This window comes from Aspergillus wentii, assembly GCF_001890725.1.
Source record: "Aspergillus wentii DTO 134E9 unplaced genomic scaffold ASPWEscaffold_1, whole genome shotgun sequence".
NCBI classification, from domain to species: Eukaryota; Fungi; Ascomycota; class Eurotiomycetes; order Eurotiales; family Aspergillaceae; genus Aspergillus; species Aspergillus wentii.
Window position 1 is genome coordinate 286,643 of NW_024467832.1, and position 16,638 is coordinate 303,280.

General features: G+C 50.7%; 7 protein-coding genes across 7 annotated transcripts; 5 read left to right on the forward strand and 2 right to left on the reverse strand.

Annotated features, from left to right (window-relative positions):
• Positions 1-172: 172 nt before the first annotated feature.
• Positions 173-772, forward strand: ASPWEDRAFT_33437 (uncharacterized protein). The gene has a single exon (XM_040833787.1). It carries the CDS (start codon positions 245-247, stop codon positions 560-562), a length of 318 nt encoding a protein of 105 aa, XP_040693778.1. The 5' UTR covers positions 173-244; the 3' UTR covers positions 563-772.
• ASPWEDRAFT_100311 (uncharacterized protein) lies at positions 754-5,691 on the forward strand (the record flags this gene model as incomplete). Its single annotated transcript, XM_040827296.1, has 3 exons — positions 754-1,936; positions 1,989-5,183; positions 5,237-5,691. The coding sequence occupies 3 exons, from the start codon at positions 754-756 to the stop codon at positions 5,689-5,691; spliced, it is 4,833 nt and encodes a 1,610-aa protein (XP_040693779.1).
• Positions 5,692-5,802: 111 nt separating this feature from the next.
• Positions 5,803-7,695, reverse strand: ASPWEDRAFT_100847 (uncharacterized protein; the record flags this gene model as incomplete). Its single annotated transcript, XM_040827336.1, has 5 exons — positions 5,803-6,165; positions 6,210-6,288; positions 6,336-7,128; positions 7,178-7,386; positions 7,439-7,695. 5 exons carry the CDS (start codon positions 7,693-7,695, stop codon positions 5,803-5,805), a joined length of 1,701 nt encoding a protein of 566 aa, XP_040693780.1.
• An 18-nt stretch (positions 7,696-7,713) lies between these two features.
• ASPWEDRAFT_33439 (glutathione S-transferase family protein) lies at positions 7,714-8,806 on the reverse strand. The gene is made up of 4 exons (XM_040833788.1): positions 8,688-8,806; positions 8,598-8,644; positions 8,511-8,548; positions 7,714-8,459 (listed from the first exon to the last, which is right to left on the reverse strand). Exons 1-4 carry the CDS (start codon positions 8,758-8,760, stop codon positions 7,904-7,906), a joined length of 714 nt encoding a protein of 237 aa, XP_040693781.1. The 5' UTR covers positions 8,761-8,806; the 3' UTR covers positions 7,714-7,903.
• Positions 8,807-9,520: 714 nt separating this feature from the next.
• Positions 9,521-12,764, forward strand: ASPWEDRAFT_144517 (uncharacterized protein; the record flags this gene model as incomplete). Its single annotated transcript, XM_040829467.1, has 4 exons — positions 9,521-9,808; positions 9,854-10,112; positions 10,160-12,312; positions 12,372-12,764. The coding sequence occupies 4 exons, from the start codon at positions 9,521-9,523 to the stop codon at positions 12,762-12,764; spliced, it is 3,093 nt and encodes a 1,030-aa protein (XP_040693782.1).
• A 139-nt stretch (positions 12,765-12,903) lies between these two features.
• Positions 12,904-14,228, forward strand: ASPWEDRAFT_166194 (FAD-dependent oxidoreductase; the record flags this gene model as incomplete). Its single annotated transcript, XM_040829951.1, has 3 exons — positions 12,904-13,052; positions 13,105-13,911; positions 13,961-14,228. The coding sequence occupies 3 exons, from the start codon at positions 12,904-12,906 to the stop codon at positions 14,226-14,228; spliced, it is 1,224 nt and encodes a 407-aa protein (XP_040693783.1).
• A 148-nt stretch (positions 14,229-14,376) lies between these two features.
• On the forward strand, positions 14,377-16,596 carry ASPWEDRAFT_33441 (glycoside hydrolase family 2 protein). The gene is made up of 3 exons (XM_040833789.1): positions 14,377-15,784; positions 15,826-16,215; positions 16,259-16,596. Exons 1-3 carry the CDS (start codon positions 14,427-14,429, stop codon positions 16,386-16,388), a joined length of 1,878 nt encoding a protein of 625 aa, XP_040693784.1. The 5' UTR covers positions 14,377-14,426; the 3' UTR covers positions 16,389-16,596.
• Positions 16,597-16,638: the final 42 nt, after the last annotated feature.

Below are 16,638 nucleotides of genomic sequence, written 5' to 3' on the forward strand. Positions count from 1 at the left end.
TTTCTGAGCAGCACCGGCTTCTCCGCTGTGCAGCTCTGGTCTGCGGCGTTGATATAGTGTATGACTATAGCACAGTGGCTGACTAACCAGTGCTGTTCTGACGCCTACAAAAACCCGTCAACACCCGTAGCCACAGAAAACTAACGAGACTCAGCCAACCCCTCAACGACGGACATCTAGTAAACATGGCCGAGGTACGCGTCACCCAGGCCAAATCATCACGTTGACGAGAAAAACGAAACTAATGACCCAGACCCCAGCACCCCCCGGGTGGTCCTGCAATGAACGCGACCTCGACACAGAAGACTACTGGTCCGCAAATGGCGACGGGCAGGCCATGGTGCAAGAGTACGGACTGGGCAAGGCAGTGCCCATCATGTGCAGGACGGGAGGGGATGTGCTCATCCTCATTGAAGCCGGTTCGAAGCTGTATCTGTGGAATCCGATTGATCAGTGCCTGTGGGAGATTACGCAAAAGGGGAGTCGGGAGAAGATCGTCGGCATGATAGGTGAACCGGATGGGATCATCAATCTTGAGAAGGAATTAGCGAAGCCGAAGTAGTGGGGATGGTTTGTGTGATGTGTGCAGTGAAGAATGCATGTTGGATGGAGGTGTTGGCGGTGCAGGGCGTAATTTACAGTGTGGTATTGAAAATTCCACGTTTTGTATTGAGTGTCATTTTGATACAGTATAACAAATCGCATCCCCGCGATTCAACTACTGTCAATATCAACTGCCGCAGCTTCATAACGATGAACTCAGAACCTGGTAAAGAGAAGAAGAAATACTACATCTACTCCAGCAAAGCAGGAAAACAAGGCGATCTCACCCCCGACCGAAATTCCAACACAGACAACTTCCTCTCCTTTCTCCAGTCCAAATGCCTCATTCTCGAAGACGGCCCCAGCCCCTCAGCCCAGTTGGATAGCTCCGATAAATGGGCCAAGTGGCTTCAAAACCTCGATACAAATGGCCAGTTCTCCGTCACCGTCCAAGGGCCGCCGGAGAAGAAGATAATCGAAAGTTTTGCATTTGAGTTCAATGTGCCGCTTCTTGGATCGTCGCCTGTCGTCTTCAGCTCGTCCACCGATGTGCTTACCTCGTCATTTGGGCGACACAGTATCCCACAGCCTGGAATCGAACCGAAGGGGGAGTTGCTCTACACAGGGCTGGATCTGACGGCAACGTCGAACCTGAAGACGACCGTGAGGGATGTCCTCGACTTTGTGGGAGACGCAGTGGGCGTCCACTTCCTGCCGGCTCCTCTCAAATCGCTCGCTCTGACACTGGATACTGCAACGGGCACCGGAAAGCGCAATGCCCTGTGGTTCAGCCCGAAATTTTATAACCAGACGACCATGAGATTGCATTTCCAAATAGATGCTTTCGAAACGTTCAAAGAACCCTTCGAGTTACACCTCGGCCTGTTTATTGACGAGGCAAGTGTTATCTGCAAAAAGATCCTCATCCGCACGACAACAGTTGAAGGTCCTGCAGCAGTCGACCAAGGAGGGATAGCATTTACGTTTTCGTGCAAGCTAAAGGTAAAGGACCACGATGAGTTGGCCCTGCAGACCAGTGCGGACTTTCGATATAACTCGGTGTCTTTCACCTTCCGCCCGGTAGCTCAGGGAAACATTCTGAAGACGATTCTCCTGTGGCTCGCCCAGTTGGCAAAGATTGATCTGGATGATGTGGACAGCGTACTCGGGAAAGACGATCTGTTTGAGAGTGTGCACCTACGCGAGGTGACTGTGACTCTGGGAGTTGATGAGCATGGAAAGCCAACTGGCATCAACAGCTTTTCAACCTCGATTCAGGTGTCGACCAAAATGGGCACCGGAGAACAGAAGAAGACGCCTCTTTTCCTCCTAAGATACCGCTGGGAAAAGGCCGTTGGGAAGATGGGCGAGCTGGAAGGAAGCTTCTGGAGCGGTAAGAATGCATCTCTCACCGAGCATATCATTGCACGTTCTCATCACAGCAGGGTCTGACCTAACCGCCTTGCCTACCGTGAGTCCCTCGTACGAATGGTGGAAAGAACTTCAACCAACTCAGGTTATGCACCCAGCCGAGTCTATTAGTCTCGCGTCCATCATCCCCGGTACTTCCATCGACAATATCCCCGAGTTTATTCCTACGCAACTCACCGCGGCTTCGCTGTCCCTATCCGATACCAGGTTCGGAATCTACGCCATCATCGCCACCGAAAAGCCAAAAGACAGCAATCCTCCTCATCCCCATTTGGGCATGGTACAGCTCAGAGCCTCATACTCGTGGGGTAAGAATGACCGCGGCTTCTCGGTCGAATTGGACATCATGTCCAACCTCATTCCAGCATCCACAAAGCCAAACCCAACCATGTTGGCGGGGAGGCTGGCATATGATTCTTCCAAGAAGCACTGGTTGTTAGAGGCGTCTCTGGAGGGTCTCTATGCCAGCTCTCTATATGAGTTCTTCGACCAGGGCTCGTCAGATCATGTCATGCCGCTGATTGACTCGATGCAAATCTGCGATCTCACCGTCAGATACGAGTACGAGGGAGGCTCTGGCAAGGGCAAATCATCGGGTAGCAAGTTTGACATCAACGGGGCTCTTTTGATTGCCGACTTAGAGTTGGATCTCGAATTCAGCTACGCGAGGGACTGGATGTTCAAGGCCAGTCTGAAGCCTCAGAATTCCAATGCCAATATCAAGGAAGTCATCGAGGGGATCATTGGACACGATCAAGTTGATCTTCCTGAGTTTGTTGCCAATACCCAGTTTTCAAAGGGGAATACCTTTGAAATTGAAATCAAGAAAGAGAAGCCAAGCAAGACGGGAGGTGCAGTTACAGGTGGAAGCAATGTGTCTAAAGGATCTTTCCAGTTCATCGCCCGGATCGAAATCGGACATATTAAACTCATCTTCGCTCAATATCACGGTGGTGACTGGCCTGCAAAGACGCCGTCCAAGCGACTGTTCAAGGTTGCATTGCAAGGGTTGCAGATTCCTGAAATTAAGCTGATTGGGAAGATGGAACAGCCATTCGATGAGATGGCATTTATCTGGGTTCAGGATCCATATACGACAAAGGGGCTCAAGGGTTTAACAAGAAAAGAAGTCGAAAGCTTCAACGCTTCTCTCGCCGATGATCCGTTGATATTCAAGGATAAATTCAAAGACAAGAAAGAGGGAGATGTGCTCATTACAGCTGGGTCGCACTTCTCGATTAACATGAAGGATGCAAGTGGGAAGAAGAGCAGTCTGTTGATGTATGACTTCAAGGCAGGCTCGAAGAAGAAACAACCATCTCAGCCGGGAGCTTGGGCAACCACAGCAGGCAACGAAGGAAACGAGGGTGAAGGCGAAGAGGGAACAACAGCCCAAGCACCACTCAAGAAGAAGACCGGCCCTCTCTCGCTAAAGAACATTGGGCTGAAATACGCCAACGGACAGCTTCATATCATCTTCGACGCCACCTTTGACCTCGGTCCACTGGAGTTCTCCTTGCTGGGCTTCAGCATCGGGCTGGAAATATTCAAGTTCACCGAACCACCCAAGGTCCATCCGCCCACCATCGAAGGACTATCTATTGCCTTTGAGAAACGTCCGTTGACTATCGCCGGTATCATCCGCCACGGCAACACCGGCGAGCTAGAATACTTTGCTGGTGGTCTTATCGTTGGATTTGTCCCATGGGAATTCATCGCAGCAGGGTTCTACGGCGATGCCAAGCTGGCAGATGGCACCACATTCAAGTCCATGTTCCTGTTCGCGAAGCTCAACGGTCCGCTATTTGAGATTGGATTTGCTGAAATTTCCGGCGTCACTGGGGGCTTTGGATACAACTCCGAAGTGCGAACTCCTGCCCCAGATCAGGTCGTGAACTTTCCGTTCGTCGCCACAAAGCAGCTCGGGGACAAAACAGGCAGTCCGCTGGAAACGCTGGAGGCATTGACGAGCCAGGGTGAAGATGGATGGTTCCATGTCAAGGACAAGACATACTGGGCTGCTGCTGGCCTGAAGGTGAGCGCGTTCCAGATGCTCTCCGTCGATGCAGTCGTGATTGTGCAATTCGGGCAGGCCATTAAGCTGGGCGTCTTTGCCGTTGCCATTGCAGATATTCCTTCTACAAAGTCACCGATGAAATTCGCCCACGTCGAGCTCGGTTTGGCCGTCGTGGTCGACTTTGACTATGGCACCATGAAGATAGAGGGCCAGCTCTCGCCCAACTCATTCATTTTGCATCCGGATTGCCATCTCACCGGTGGCTTTGGGCTGTACTACTGGTTCGACGGTCCTCATGCGGATAAGAGTGTTGTTGGTGAGTTTGTCTTCACTCTCGGTGGCTATCACCAGTCCTTTGCCATTCCAGATGGATATCCCCGTCCACCCCGTCTTGGGATCAGCTGGAGTCTGAGTAAAGCACTCAGCATCACCGGTGAAGCCTACTTTGCCATCACGCCCAAAGCCTGCATGGGAGGTGGTCGGCTGCACGCGTCCTTCTCCGCTGGACCGATTGAAGCCTGGTTTGATGCAATGGCGGACTTTCTGATCAACTACCGGCCATTCACATTCACTGCCACCATCTCCATCAGTGTCGGCGTGAAATACAGTATCGATGCCTTATTCGTGCACACAAGCGTCTCCGCTGAGCTTGGTGCATCCTTGACTCTCTGGGGTCCCCCTGTTGCCGGAAAAGTCCATGTCGACTTCTGGGTCAGTTCGTTCGATATCGAATTTGGTGCTGGTCCACTCGAGCCCAAGGCAATTAGTCTTGAGGAGTTCTATGAGCTTGTTCTGCAAGCCGGTGACAAGCCACAGAATCTAGCTAGTCTGCCGGCCCCATCTGCATCAAGTGAGAATATCTTGACCAGACCCACGAATGAGGGGCATATCTTCTTAGCTCTGTCGGGTCTCGTGAACGATGGAGAGAAGACGGAGAGCAAGCCCAATGAAAAATGGACTGTGCGTGCTGGTACATTCTCCTTCAGCGTGAACTGCAAGATGGCTGTGAAGACCGCATCGCAGGGGGTGAATAGCATTACCCACGCACGGGATATCTACTCCAAGCCGATGCAATTGGAAGGCCCCATGTTGTCCACTCTCAGCATTACCATTGTCCAGGGAGAAGATCCGGAAGTGTCGTGGCGGATGGAGAAGCAGACCAAATTGGTCCCAACCGCTTTGTGGGATAAATGTAAGTCGACTAATCGATCTTGCTTGTACGCATCCAGCTAACAAGGTATACAGACAGCGAAGCCACGGACCCATCCAGTGGGAATAACCACATCCCCTCGCTCCTCGACACCAAAGACAGTACTGTCCGCTTAATGATGGGCGTAGTCTTCAACGTCCCTGAACCAACTCTCTCACCGGACAAACTCCCCATCGCCGAAACAGCAGACAAGAACATCGTCGAGCTGAAATCAGCCCTCGATTTCCCTGTCGTAGAACCGGCGGCTATTGAGTGGGAGCCTTCGCCCTCATCGGGTAAAGAGCAGTGGAATGATGTGCGCAAGGCGTGGAAGAATCCATCTCTTGGTAAGGGCGACCAAGGACAGACTGGATTTGTTTCTGGATTTGCTAAAGCGCTTGGCTGGGATAATTCCGAGTCCAAGTTGTCGAAACTGGCTGGGCTGCCGAAGCAGATGGATAAGAGGTTTAATGATTTGTTTGTTGCTGCGCCGTTGATTTCGAAGGGGTAGTTGGTAGACTGTGTAGACTGGTAATGAGACATCGTGTTCTTCAAAACTAGATACTAATTACTGCTCTGCTGATAGTCCAGTATAAGATATCAGGCTAGATAGCTCTATCGCCTACGCACTGACAACCTCAGTCCGCAAATCCCCTGGCCACCGCGCAGCATCATGCCCATTACTCCTCGTCCCGACATTATATCTCAGACTGACCTGCTCACCTGCAAAACTAAGCACTGGTCTTAGCACCTTAAAATAACGATCCATCGCACCCGAGTACCGGATCTCGAAGAAGCGCGGTTGGAAAAGTTGTGCGCCTGAGTTCTGCATAAGCGACTTCAGCATCACAGGGAGAGTAACGAGCATGGAGTCGTTATGGCGGAAGGTTAGCTGATTGTGCCGTTGCCAGAGGTCGTTCCAGACTGGTTCGGGATAGACACCGGCGGTGTTGACGAGCCATTGGGAGTAGTAGTTTAGTGCAGTCTGTTTGTTAGTATAAGATTGATATGTAGGTGGAGATAACTTACATCCATCAAGAACGATCCGCCCTTTTCACCTCTTGCGATGATGGCATCGAGGATCCCACAGACGCCGATGACTCCGGTGCTGCCATGGTCAGTCATGTATGACATGGCCTAATGAGTGTATCCTACCAGAAATCCGAATTGGGAAAGACAGGCGTGACAGCTTCATCAACACCCATGGCACGGCCATACTCCAGCGAAACGCCGCAGCAGGCATCGCTGATCTGCTGCCATCCACTGCGACCCTTCCATGGCCCATGCCATCCGTAGCAGTTCTCTCGAGCGTAGATTATCCCAACGTCACGATCCTTGGCCAAGTCTAGTACTGCCTCTCTACCGAAGCCTAGACGCTCCATCACACCAGGCCGGTATCCATCCAACACGACGTCAGCATTCCTGATCAACTCGCGTAGAGTTTCCTTTCCTTCCTCCGTCTTCAGGTCGATCGAGCAGTTCCATTTCCCCCAGTTTAGATCGGCAAGCAGGGCATAAATATCCAACACCCCGGGGCCAGTGACTCGCATTACACTTGCGCCCAGCTCAGCCAGTCCCTTGGAGATACTCGGGCCGGCGATGACACGGCATAGATCGACGACTTTGAGGCCGGAGAGAGGGCGTGACGGGCCTGTTTCTGGGCTGGATTTCCACCATCCAGGTTTTTGAGTTGCATTGGGGACGTGGTTGAGTTCGTAGAGACCAACGTGGGCATTTGCCTTGCCGTGTTCGGTTGCTTTGAATTCGTCCGTAGAGTGGCAGATCGTTCCCGCTTGGTGGTATTTTTCGTTCATAATGCGGTCTAGCTCTTCGGCTGTGAATTGCTGGACGCGTTCCTGGACTACATCCATTGCTTCAGCTGGTGAGGCGGCTTTACGACCAGGGTCAAGACCCAGTGCTGCTGAAGATGGGCCAGCATCCGTACTGCCTGTTCCATATTAGTTTGTCACTTGTATAATATACAGAAAGAGATATACCATGAACATGATAGCACCGCCTATCCTTAGTCTTGTAAATATTAGTGATAGCCTTTCGATGCAAACTTCCCTGTCCGAGATCTCTTCCTGGATTAGGAAATGCTGCCATCATGCGCTCCCATGGTGACAGATGCGGACTGTCGGGGTTTCCGTTTTTATCGACTGTATCAACGAGAAGCGGTGCCATGATGAAGAGGGTTGCATGGTCGCTGTACATATTAGCCAAGCCAAACTATACATGGGTGTATGCTGATGACTCACGTGTCAATAGTGACCTTGACCGGATCTTTGTTATATTTTGCCTTGAGTAGCGCATTTATCCAAGTAGCTTCAAGACCTAACAGGGCAGAGATACTCTCGGCAAACCGCCAGTTGATGGGGATGTTCGGGTTGGGATTTCCCGTGAATTCAACATCGGCGAGAGAGGCGTCTGCGGGGATGTTGGATGCGAGTGACGGGTTCTCCAGGATGCCCTTACGCAGAAGGGCGGCGGCTTCTGTTTGGACTGAGTAGGTCATTTTATGTGCAGGCTGGCAGTGGAAGTTGAAGTTTAGCTTTGATGGATATATTCTCCCTGCTTTTATAGGTTGTCTGAATGCGGGGATGTCGTGCATAATATTTATGCGTTCATAAAGTGCATAATGAATTGGGATTATCCCTGTACAATCGGATGCACATACTACTTCTACCCTCTTTCTGTTCACGAACTTCCTCGGTTCGATATACTTATTCTCCCACCCAAGGCTTTACAGCAGCAAGCAAATCCAGATGAACCTGCCTATCGCCACTTCTCTCCAACGTCTCCTTTATGTACTCCTCACCCAACTTCTGCGCAAACAGCAACATACCAACCCAGACAAAGTCCGCATAACTAGCCGTGCTGCCCAGGAAAAATGGCCCCTCATTCTCCTTGAGCAACGCAGTGATTTCAGCTACAGCCGATCCAGCTTCCTCCCACGCCTTCTTCGCATCAGCCACCTGCTCCAGCTGATCGAGCGACATCCCAACCATCTTCTCCCGCGTCGTATACCAGTGCTCATGGCTTGCGTCATTGAGGAGGCGTTTCGGGACTTGAGGGAGTAACAAGGGAACAAGACCCATCATGTAGCGAGTCCACAGGGCTTCGACTTTCTCCAGGTAGGGAGAGTCGAGATGGAGCGAAGGCTCGGGTTGTTGGGCCTCGATGTAGTCGGCGATTTTGCGCGAGTCCATCACGTATGTCCCGTCAGGCGCGATGATGGTTGGGACGGAGTATGCGAAGCCATCGGTGTTGGGGGGGAGGCTGGGAGAGTTAGAATAACAGATCAGTTAATGGTGGCATAGTAGAACTGACTGTTTCTCCAGGATTGGTTTGATGTCGGGGTATTCGATCTATATATAATGAGCATATGTCAATATTGAAGATATACATTGTACATACCCACTCAGTCCGATAATCAATGCCCTTGAAAGCAAGAACCAGCTTGGCTATTGCTGTTAGTGACGTCTTTATATATCATGGCAGACATACCCTTCCATGGATTCATCGACCATGTGCCCGGTTTTTGACCGGCCAAATCGTACAATATATACTGTCCAGCCATGATGAATTAATGCGTGATGATTGAATACGAATGAGGAGGGGTGGTTGGAAGTTAATATAGGCCAACTGGTGCTTTATAATCCTCGGAAACTTGATTGAAGTTGAATTGCATCTGCCCGAGATCTGCAACGCCCTGCACGTGACTGCGTCTATTTTACATCGTTCTATTGTATAAAATGATCGCAAATGATAAATAGGATGGGTATCATATGGCATAGCTTCAAGATGGTCATACGATATGTATATATGCCTTGAATTTGGCAGGTTCTGCTCGAATATGGTTGCAAGGCTGGACTACCCGAATAGGTAATGATTTACCGCGGGGTAGTTATCCCATCATCGAGCCAACACCTTCAACTCAACCAGTTGTATAAAATACCATATGCCAGCATTCCTAGTAGATTATAAATCATGAGCTATTTCTGGAATGGCGTATTCTACAGGATTTCTTCACGAAAAAAGAATTACCCAACCTATCATACGGTGTCGTACAGATTACAACAACCAGGTGATGAAAAACGCAAGAATAGCTCTCTTGGAGATGTAGATCATTGCGCAAGATGCCCTGGATTTTATGTTCAGAGCCAAGTTATGCTTATGCATGATATGCCGGGATCAAATGCGAGGATGGTGTGCATAACTCCATCTATGTAGGATCGGCATAGCATAAATAAAACCCTCACAAAGCTTATGCTGTCGGTGTATGCGATATAAATACTCCTATTTACACCCATACAGTTCATTCAAACATCAGATCAACAATGGCAGACGAGAACAAGATTGGCCAGCGCCTCCTCGCGACCCTCCTGGACGAGCTGGCAAGAAAGCAGCCGACCAGAAGATTCGCGACAATCCCCAAAACAGCGAACATTGATGATGGCTTCGTTGATATCAGCATAGCAGATCTAGCCAATGCGGTGAATTACATGGCCGGGTGGATTCAGAAGAATCTAGGCTGTAGCTCAGACCATGCGTCACTGGCGTATCTCGGGGCTAATGATGTTCGCTATTTTGTGTTTATTTTGGCGTGTAGCAAGACGGGGTATAAGGTGAGTCACTATACTATACATACTCAATATATGGCTAATGAGTAGGCCTTTTTGCCCTCTCCTCGAAACTCGGATGAGTCGTTTCTGCATCTGTTCAAGGTGACGGAAACGAATGCATTTCTGTACGGGGCAGAGCGACGACAGAAGATGTCAGAGCTAGGGGCTCTTCGCCCTGATATGAAGATGTTGGAGATACCCTCTCTGTCAGACATGTTGATTGGTTCAGATGTGTTTCCATATGATGCTGTCTATGAGAAGGTCGAAGATGATGTGCTTTTTATCATTCACAGCTCTGGGACTACAGGTATGTAGACTATAGCTTCATCTTCACTTCACTGCTAATATATACAGGCCTCCCCAAGCCAGTCCCCATAACCCACGGCTTCATGTCCACCATCGACAGATCCGGGCACTTCCCCTTCCCACCAGGTCGTCAATGCAGTATGGGAGTCGGTCTCGAAGCCGGTGATCTCGTCCTCACCCCTGGCCCGTTCTTCCATCTCATGGGGCTGTATACACTCATTCGATCGCTGTTTGAGGGCATACCCGTTGCGCTGTTTCCGGATCGGCCGTTATCGACAGATCTCTTCGTGCAGACTATTCGGCACACAAAGCCCAAGTCTGCTATGTGTCCGCCGTCTATCCTGGAGGAGATGTGCGCTTCACCGGCTGGCCTCGAGGCGTTGTCAACGTTAGACAGTGTCGCGTATGGAGGCGCCCCTCTCAGCCCGGAAGTGGGTGATAAACTGAGCCAGGTGACAAACATCCAGACGGGAATGGGAAGCAGCGAAGCAGGCGTATTGATGACCATGGCTCCGCTGGTGAAGGAGGACTGGGCATACTACGAATGGAACCCATTTTACAAGACTGACATGCAGCCTGTTGGGGAAGGCATGTATGAGTTGGTGATTCCACGGTGCGAGAACCGCGACATCCACGGCATCTTCCATACATATCCTGAGCTTCACGAATACCGGACGAAAGATCTGTTCACTGCGCACCCGACCAAGCCAGGTCTGTGGAAGTTCGCAGGGCGGTACGATGATGTGATTGTGTTGAGCAATGGAGAAAAATTCAATCCTGTCTCGATGGAGAAGGTGATTGAGGGGCATGATGTAGTGGCACGAGCAGCGGTTGTCGGACAGGGGCGATTCCAGGCTGCATTATTGATTGAGCCGAATTGGAGTGTTTGGAAAGAAGGTGGAGATATAGTTGAGATGGTATGGCCGTCTGTGCAAAAGGCGAATCAGGCCGCTCTTGCCCATGGACGCATCATGAAGAGCAAAATTGCGGTTCTTCCAAGAGGTCAATATTTCCGGACAACGCCGAAGGGGACGGTGCAGAGACTGCATGTTGGAACTGACTTTGGGTCGTTGATCGATGCTTTGTATGCTGGAGATGAAAGTGAACAATGGTCACTTCCTGAGAATACTGATATCGACTCGATTTGTGAATTTGTCTCACGGCTGGTATCGGAGAAGCTGGACTCAGACATCAATGCTGAAGATGACATCTTTGTTGCTGGGCTGGATTCTCTGCAGACCATCCAACTAGCCAAGGACCTGCAAGGCGCCATTCGATTGCGGTTTCCAGAGAGGAGCATTGAGAATGTAACGTCGCAGCAGATATACGCCAATCCGACTATCCAGCAACTATCGACTCTGGTCTATCGAACCATCCACGGCCAGCAAGATGGCATGCTGTCACGGAAAGAAACGATCGAAGGACTCGTGCGCAAGTATACAGCCAGCATCCCTACGCAGGAACAGCATCACCATCAGCAGCAATCCCAGATGCGCATAGTCATCCTAACCGGCTCCACCGGTTCACTAGGCAGCTACATCCTCTCCTCTCTACTATCCAACCACAGCGTTGAGAAGATATTCTGCCTGAACCGATCCGACGCAGCAAAGCGGCAAGAACAAGGTTTTATCGAAAAAGGACTCAACCCCGATTTCGAACGAGTCGAATTCCTGAATGCATCGTTCGGCCATGAGAACTTTGGTTTGGACGCAGACAAATACAAGGCGATGACCCAGACAGTCGACACTATCATCCATAATGCCTGGCAGGTCAACTTCAATCATGGTATCTCCTCTTTCGAGAAGCAGCATATCCACGGCATGCGCCGGTTTATCGATTTCAGCTTGCAAAGTGCCCAGCAAGCACATATCCACTTCATCTCATCCATCGGAACAGTGGGCGGGTGGAATAAATTCACTCATGGCCCATCTATTCCAGAAGTCCCACTCGAAGACTGCGATGTCGTTATTCCGCAGGGATATGGCGAGTCGAAGCATGTTGCGGAACGAATCTGTCTTGAGGCATCGCGTCGGGCGGGTGTGCAGACCACCATCTATCGCGTCGGGCAGATTGCCGGTCCTACTACTCAGAAAGGGGCATGGAATCGCCAGGAATGGTTGCCGACGTTGGTTAAAACGTCCAAAGCAGTAGGAGCTGTTCCGGATACATTGGGGCCGTTTAGTGTTGACTGGATTCCGGTGGTAAGTCGTCCTGTATGCACCTGGCATAGATCGGCAGTTACTAACCATACAATCATTAGGATACACTGGCAAATATCATCACGGAACTAATAACATCGCGACACACATCATCATCCAACGATACATGCACTGTCTTCCACCTCGCCAATCCATCCATCACATCCTGGGAGTCCCTCATCCCCGCCGTGGAGAAATCATACACAGTCAAACCAAGCAGTCTATCATCGTGGATTCAGAAGCTGGAGGGAATCAACAATCCAACTGAGGAAGACGTAATCGCCATGCCTGCGATTAAACTACTGGATTTCTACCGTGGCGTGTTGGCTGGAGAGGGGTCACTTTCTACCCCGCTGGAATTGGTCAGAACTATGCAGGCCAGTAGTACGATGAGACGGTTGAAGGCAATTGATGTGGACTTGATGCTAAATTGGATTCAACAGTGGGAGTTTTGATAGATTTTACATTGCTCTATAGAATACGGTTCCGAGTGGCGTCGGACTCTCCGCGGACGCTCCGACGGAATTCTCGTATAAATAAACGCACAACCCGATAAGTTCTAACAATCACATTTCCATCCCAAATATTCTATTCATGTCTCCTCCTGTCCTCATAGTCGGCTGCGGTATTGCCGGCCCAGTCCTAGCCATTCTTCTCCATAAAAAAGGCTACCAGCCCATCGTATTCGATAAAGTCCCGACACTAGGTGATGCCGGTGCTTCACTCCTGCTCATGCCGAATGGGTAAGTCGAACATTCCATAAAAAAACCGATAAAATGAAACTAAATAGACTAGTGTGAAAGTCCTCAATCTACTCGGCCTCGCGGAGGAACTGCAGCAAGAACTTCCGACGCTGACTGGTTTCTGGCACGGTGATGCCTCGGGTAACTGTCTTGGAGAGTCGGATGTTGCATCAACATTTGGCGTGAAGTACGGTCAGCCAGCGGTGGGAGTCCCACGGACCAAGCTGAATCTGAGATTAAAGGAGATGCTGCTTGAGAGGGGAATTAAGGTATGCGAGGGCTGGGAGCTGACTAATATTGAAGAGAATGATACCGGCGTGAAGGCATTCTTCAGTAATGGACAGTCCATCGAGGGCTCATTCCTCATCGGCTGCGATGGGATAAAGGCAACATCGCGATGTGTATTACTCGAGAAATATGGAGTGCATGAGGGTCGTCCACACTTTACGGGATTGACGCAGACAGCGGGGATATCTGCAACCCCTGCAAGCCTGGGCAAGCGCAGACACTATGCGTGCAACTGGTATGGAGAAGGCATGCATGTCATCGCATACCCGGTCTCAGCAACACAGACGTCCTGGGCTATCACTTTACCAGCAGCGCATGAAGAGCCAGAAACGTGGCGGCTATCCAGCACGCAGGAACTCGAGGCTCGAAGGGGTATGCTGCAGGATCGACTGGATGGGTTTGAGCCGGCAGTACGGGATCTGATCCAGACAGCAGAGAGGCTGATGCAGTTTGGTCTCTATGATCGGGCTGAACTGGCTGCTGAGCACTGGCATTCATCGCGGTGTGTGCTTGTTGGGGATGCGGCACATCCCACGAGTCCTCATCTGGGACAGGGGGCTAATCAGGCATTGTAAGCTGTACCACATGGATTTATCCAGGATTCATATTGACTGTCGCAGGGAGGACTGCTACCATCTGTCCCAATTGCTACCAGAGGTCCAGGACTATGAAGACAAAGGGCTTCAAGATATATTCCGCGCATTTGCAGAGAAACGACAGCCACGGACCTCAACGTTGGTGAAAGAAGCACGGATGATTGGAGAGCAGCGGGTGGTGATGGAGACAGAGAGATGCAGACAGCGTGATGCGAAAATAGCTGCGATCTGGAGTGACGCTGAAGCTGTTGCCGGGAATTATGATCGATTATTGAAAGAGCCATTCCCATAGATAGATGCCTAAGTGGGTATTAACTTGATACAAATCTATTATTAGGTGGTCTAGAACTAAGGAATCATCCGAGTAACGTCATAAGCGGGGTTACGCCGATCGCTGCGGGGAAATATAAATGCTTGAGACCATTCAACAACAACAGCAACAACAAGCACTCGAATGCAAAAGAAAAGTTACCTATCAATATAAGATAAAATGGCAGCCTACCCCCGCCCAGATTTCCAGCGTCCAGCCCTCAACTGGACGTCCCTCAACGGAGCCTGGGACTTTATCTTCGATGACAGCGACCAAGGCCTCTCGCAACGCTGGCACCACGAAGGGATTCCCCAGAAGAAACAACAGATTCAAGTCCCGTATGCCTTTCAAACACCTGCGTCCGGAATTGGCATCCATGAAGCCCACGAGGTGCTCTGGTATGAGCGAGTGGTTGAAGATATCCGTACCCCCGATGAAGTCGCCCGCGGCCACCAACTGCTACTGCGATTCGGAGCTGTCGACTACGACTGCACAGTTTGGTTAGATGGACAGGCGGTGGGAGGCCATCGCGGTGGTCACGTTCCCTTCGACCTGAACGTGACGGATGCGTTTTCTGGGAATAAGGCAGGGCGTCTTACACTTCGAGTGCGGGACTCGCCATATGATCTAGGCCAGCCTCGCGGGAAACAGTATTGGGGGCCTGTGCCGGAGAGTATTTTCTACACGCCGACGAGTGGGATATGGCAGTCTGTTTGGGTGGAGAGTGTGCCGAAGATGCGCATAGGAGGGGGGAGTGAGGGGACTGTGCTGCGCTCTGATGATATTGAAAGTGGACAGCTTCATGCGCGTTTCGCGGTGCTGGGACGTCCTGCGGGTGCGAGTAAAGGTGAAATTGAGATCGAAGCCAGTCTTGCTGGTGTCACTGTCAGTCGAAACAGACAGGAACTGGCACAGGAAAAGGACTGGGTGTGTTTGGATGTGGACATGCGTGTATCTGATGCCCATGGCTCACTGCCTGTGGACAATGGAGTCGCGCTTTGGGCACCGGAGCATCCGACTCTGTATGATCTGACACTGCGCCTATATAATGAAGAAGGACAGCTACTGGACGAGGTGCAGACAACAACAGGCATGCGCAATATCTCCTGGACAGTCGGTGATAGCACATTCCGCATCAACGGCAAACCTCGGTTTCAAACCCTCGTCCTCGATCAAGGCTACTGGCCAGAAACAGGACTGACGCCCCCTTCACAAGAAGCACTGAGGCTGGACATCGAGCTATGCCAGAAAATGGGCGTCAATGGGTGTCGGAAACACCAAAAGGTAGAAGACCCTGTGTTTTACTACTGGGCCGACCGACTGGGGTTTCTGGTCTGGGGAGAGATGGCAAATGCGTACGAGTTCAGTGACGACTATATATCTCGGTTTAACAGCGAGTGGGTGGAGGCCGTCAAGAGAGATATTAACCATCCGTCTATCGTCACTTGGACACCGTTTAACGAGAGCTGGGCGTATCCTGCTCTGGGCAGTAATGTCGAGCAGCGCAACCACATCCGGGCTATCTATTATCTGACCAAGTATGTTCTTTCAGTCTATGTAAGCTAAACTAACAGAACAGAACTCTCGATCCAACCCGTCCCATCAACGATAACTGCGGCTGGGAGCACGTCGTAACCGACCTGACCACGTATCACGACTACACCGATGCCCCAGCCCTGGCAGCCACATGCTCCGACTTTAACACTGGCATCCTCGGTCAGAAAGGCGGCCACGACATGTTTGTAGGCCCGACAAAGTCAGACCCAGGCACGAAACACGCTCCCGGGGCTCCGGTGATCTGCTCAGAAATGGGTGGAGTGAACATCATTCCCACCAAGGGCACCGCAGGAGAACGAGACTGGGGCTATACCACTGCAACCGACCCGGAGGACTTCCTGGGCCGGCTGGAAAGGCTTGTAATGGCGGTTGTCAAGGGCGGACATTCGTGTGGACTGGTGTATACTCAGCTGTATGTCCCACTCCCTTCTGATAGGTGTATACTGATGTATTAGGTGTGACATTGAGCAAGAGGTGAATGGGCTGTACTCATATGATCGCCAGGAAAAGGTGGCTGCTGCTAGAGTCAAGGGTATTATGGATGCTGCCCACCAATATTATTATGAACATGTCATGCCAAAATAACTGGTCGCTAAACTGCACCTGAACTTACCTATTTGGGCCTCTCTGTGTCATACCTAGATAGCTCTATCAGTCCCTTTATTATTTGGATTTTCGGGCAAATTTTTCTTCACCTTGGTTATCTAATCAGCTAGATGAAGTTATTCGAGTGCCAGATTGCAAACTGTTGGGTTCAGCTATACCCCGCCATCAGCTATGACGTATCTTATACCCACTTTACCTTCAGCTGAACTGAATTGTCCTATCGTATCAA

Coding starts and splice junctions, on each gene's coding strand:
- ASPWEDRAFT_33439 (XM_040833788.1), bottom strand. CDS start 8,760: ATGGCTGGACAGTATATATTGTACGATTTGGCCGGTCAAAAACCGGGC. Junction 8,549..8,597: donor TTGATTATCGGACTGAGTGG/GTATGTACAATG, acceptor CATTATATATAG/ATCGAATACCCCGACATCAA. Junction 8,460..8,510: donor AAACCAATCCTGGAGAAACA/GTCAGTTCTACT, acceptor TAACTCTCCCAG/CCTCCCCCCCAACACCGATG.
- ASPWEDRAFT_33441 (XM_040833789.1), top strand. CDS start 14,427: ATGGCAGCCTACCCCCGCCCAGATTTCCAGCGTCCAGCCCTCAACTGG. Junction 15,785..15,825: donor GCTATCTATTATCTGACCAA/GTATGTTCTTTC, acceptor CTAACAGAACAG/AACTCTCGATCCAACCCGTC. Junction 16,216..16,258: donor GGACTGGTGTATACTCAGCT/GTATGTCCCACT, acceptor CTGATGTATTAG/GTGTGACATTGAGCAAGAGG.
- ASPWEDRAFT_33437 (XM_040833787.1), top strand. CDS start 245: ATGACCCAGACCCCAGCACCCCCCGGGTGGTCCTGCAATGAACGCGAC.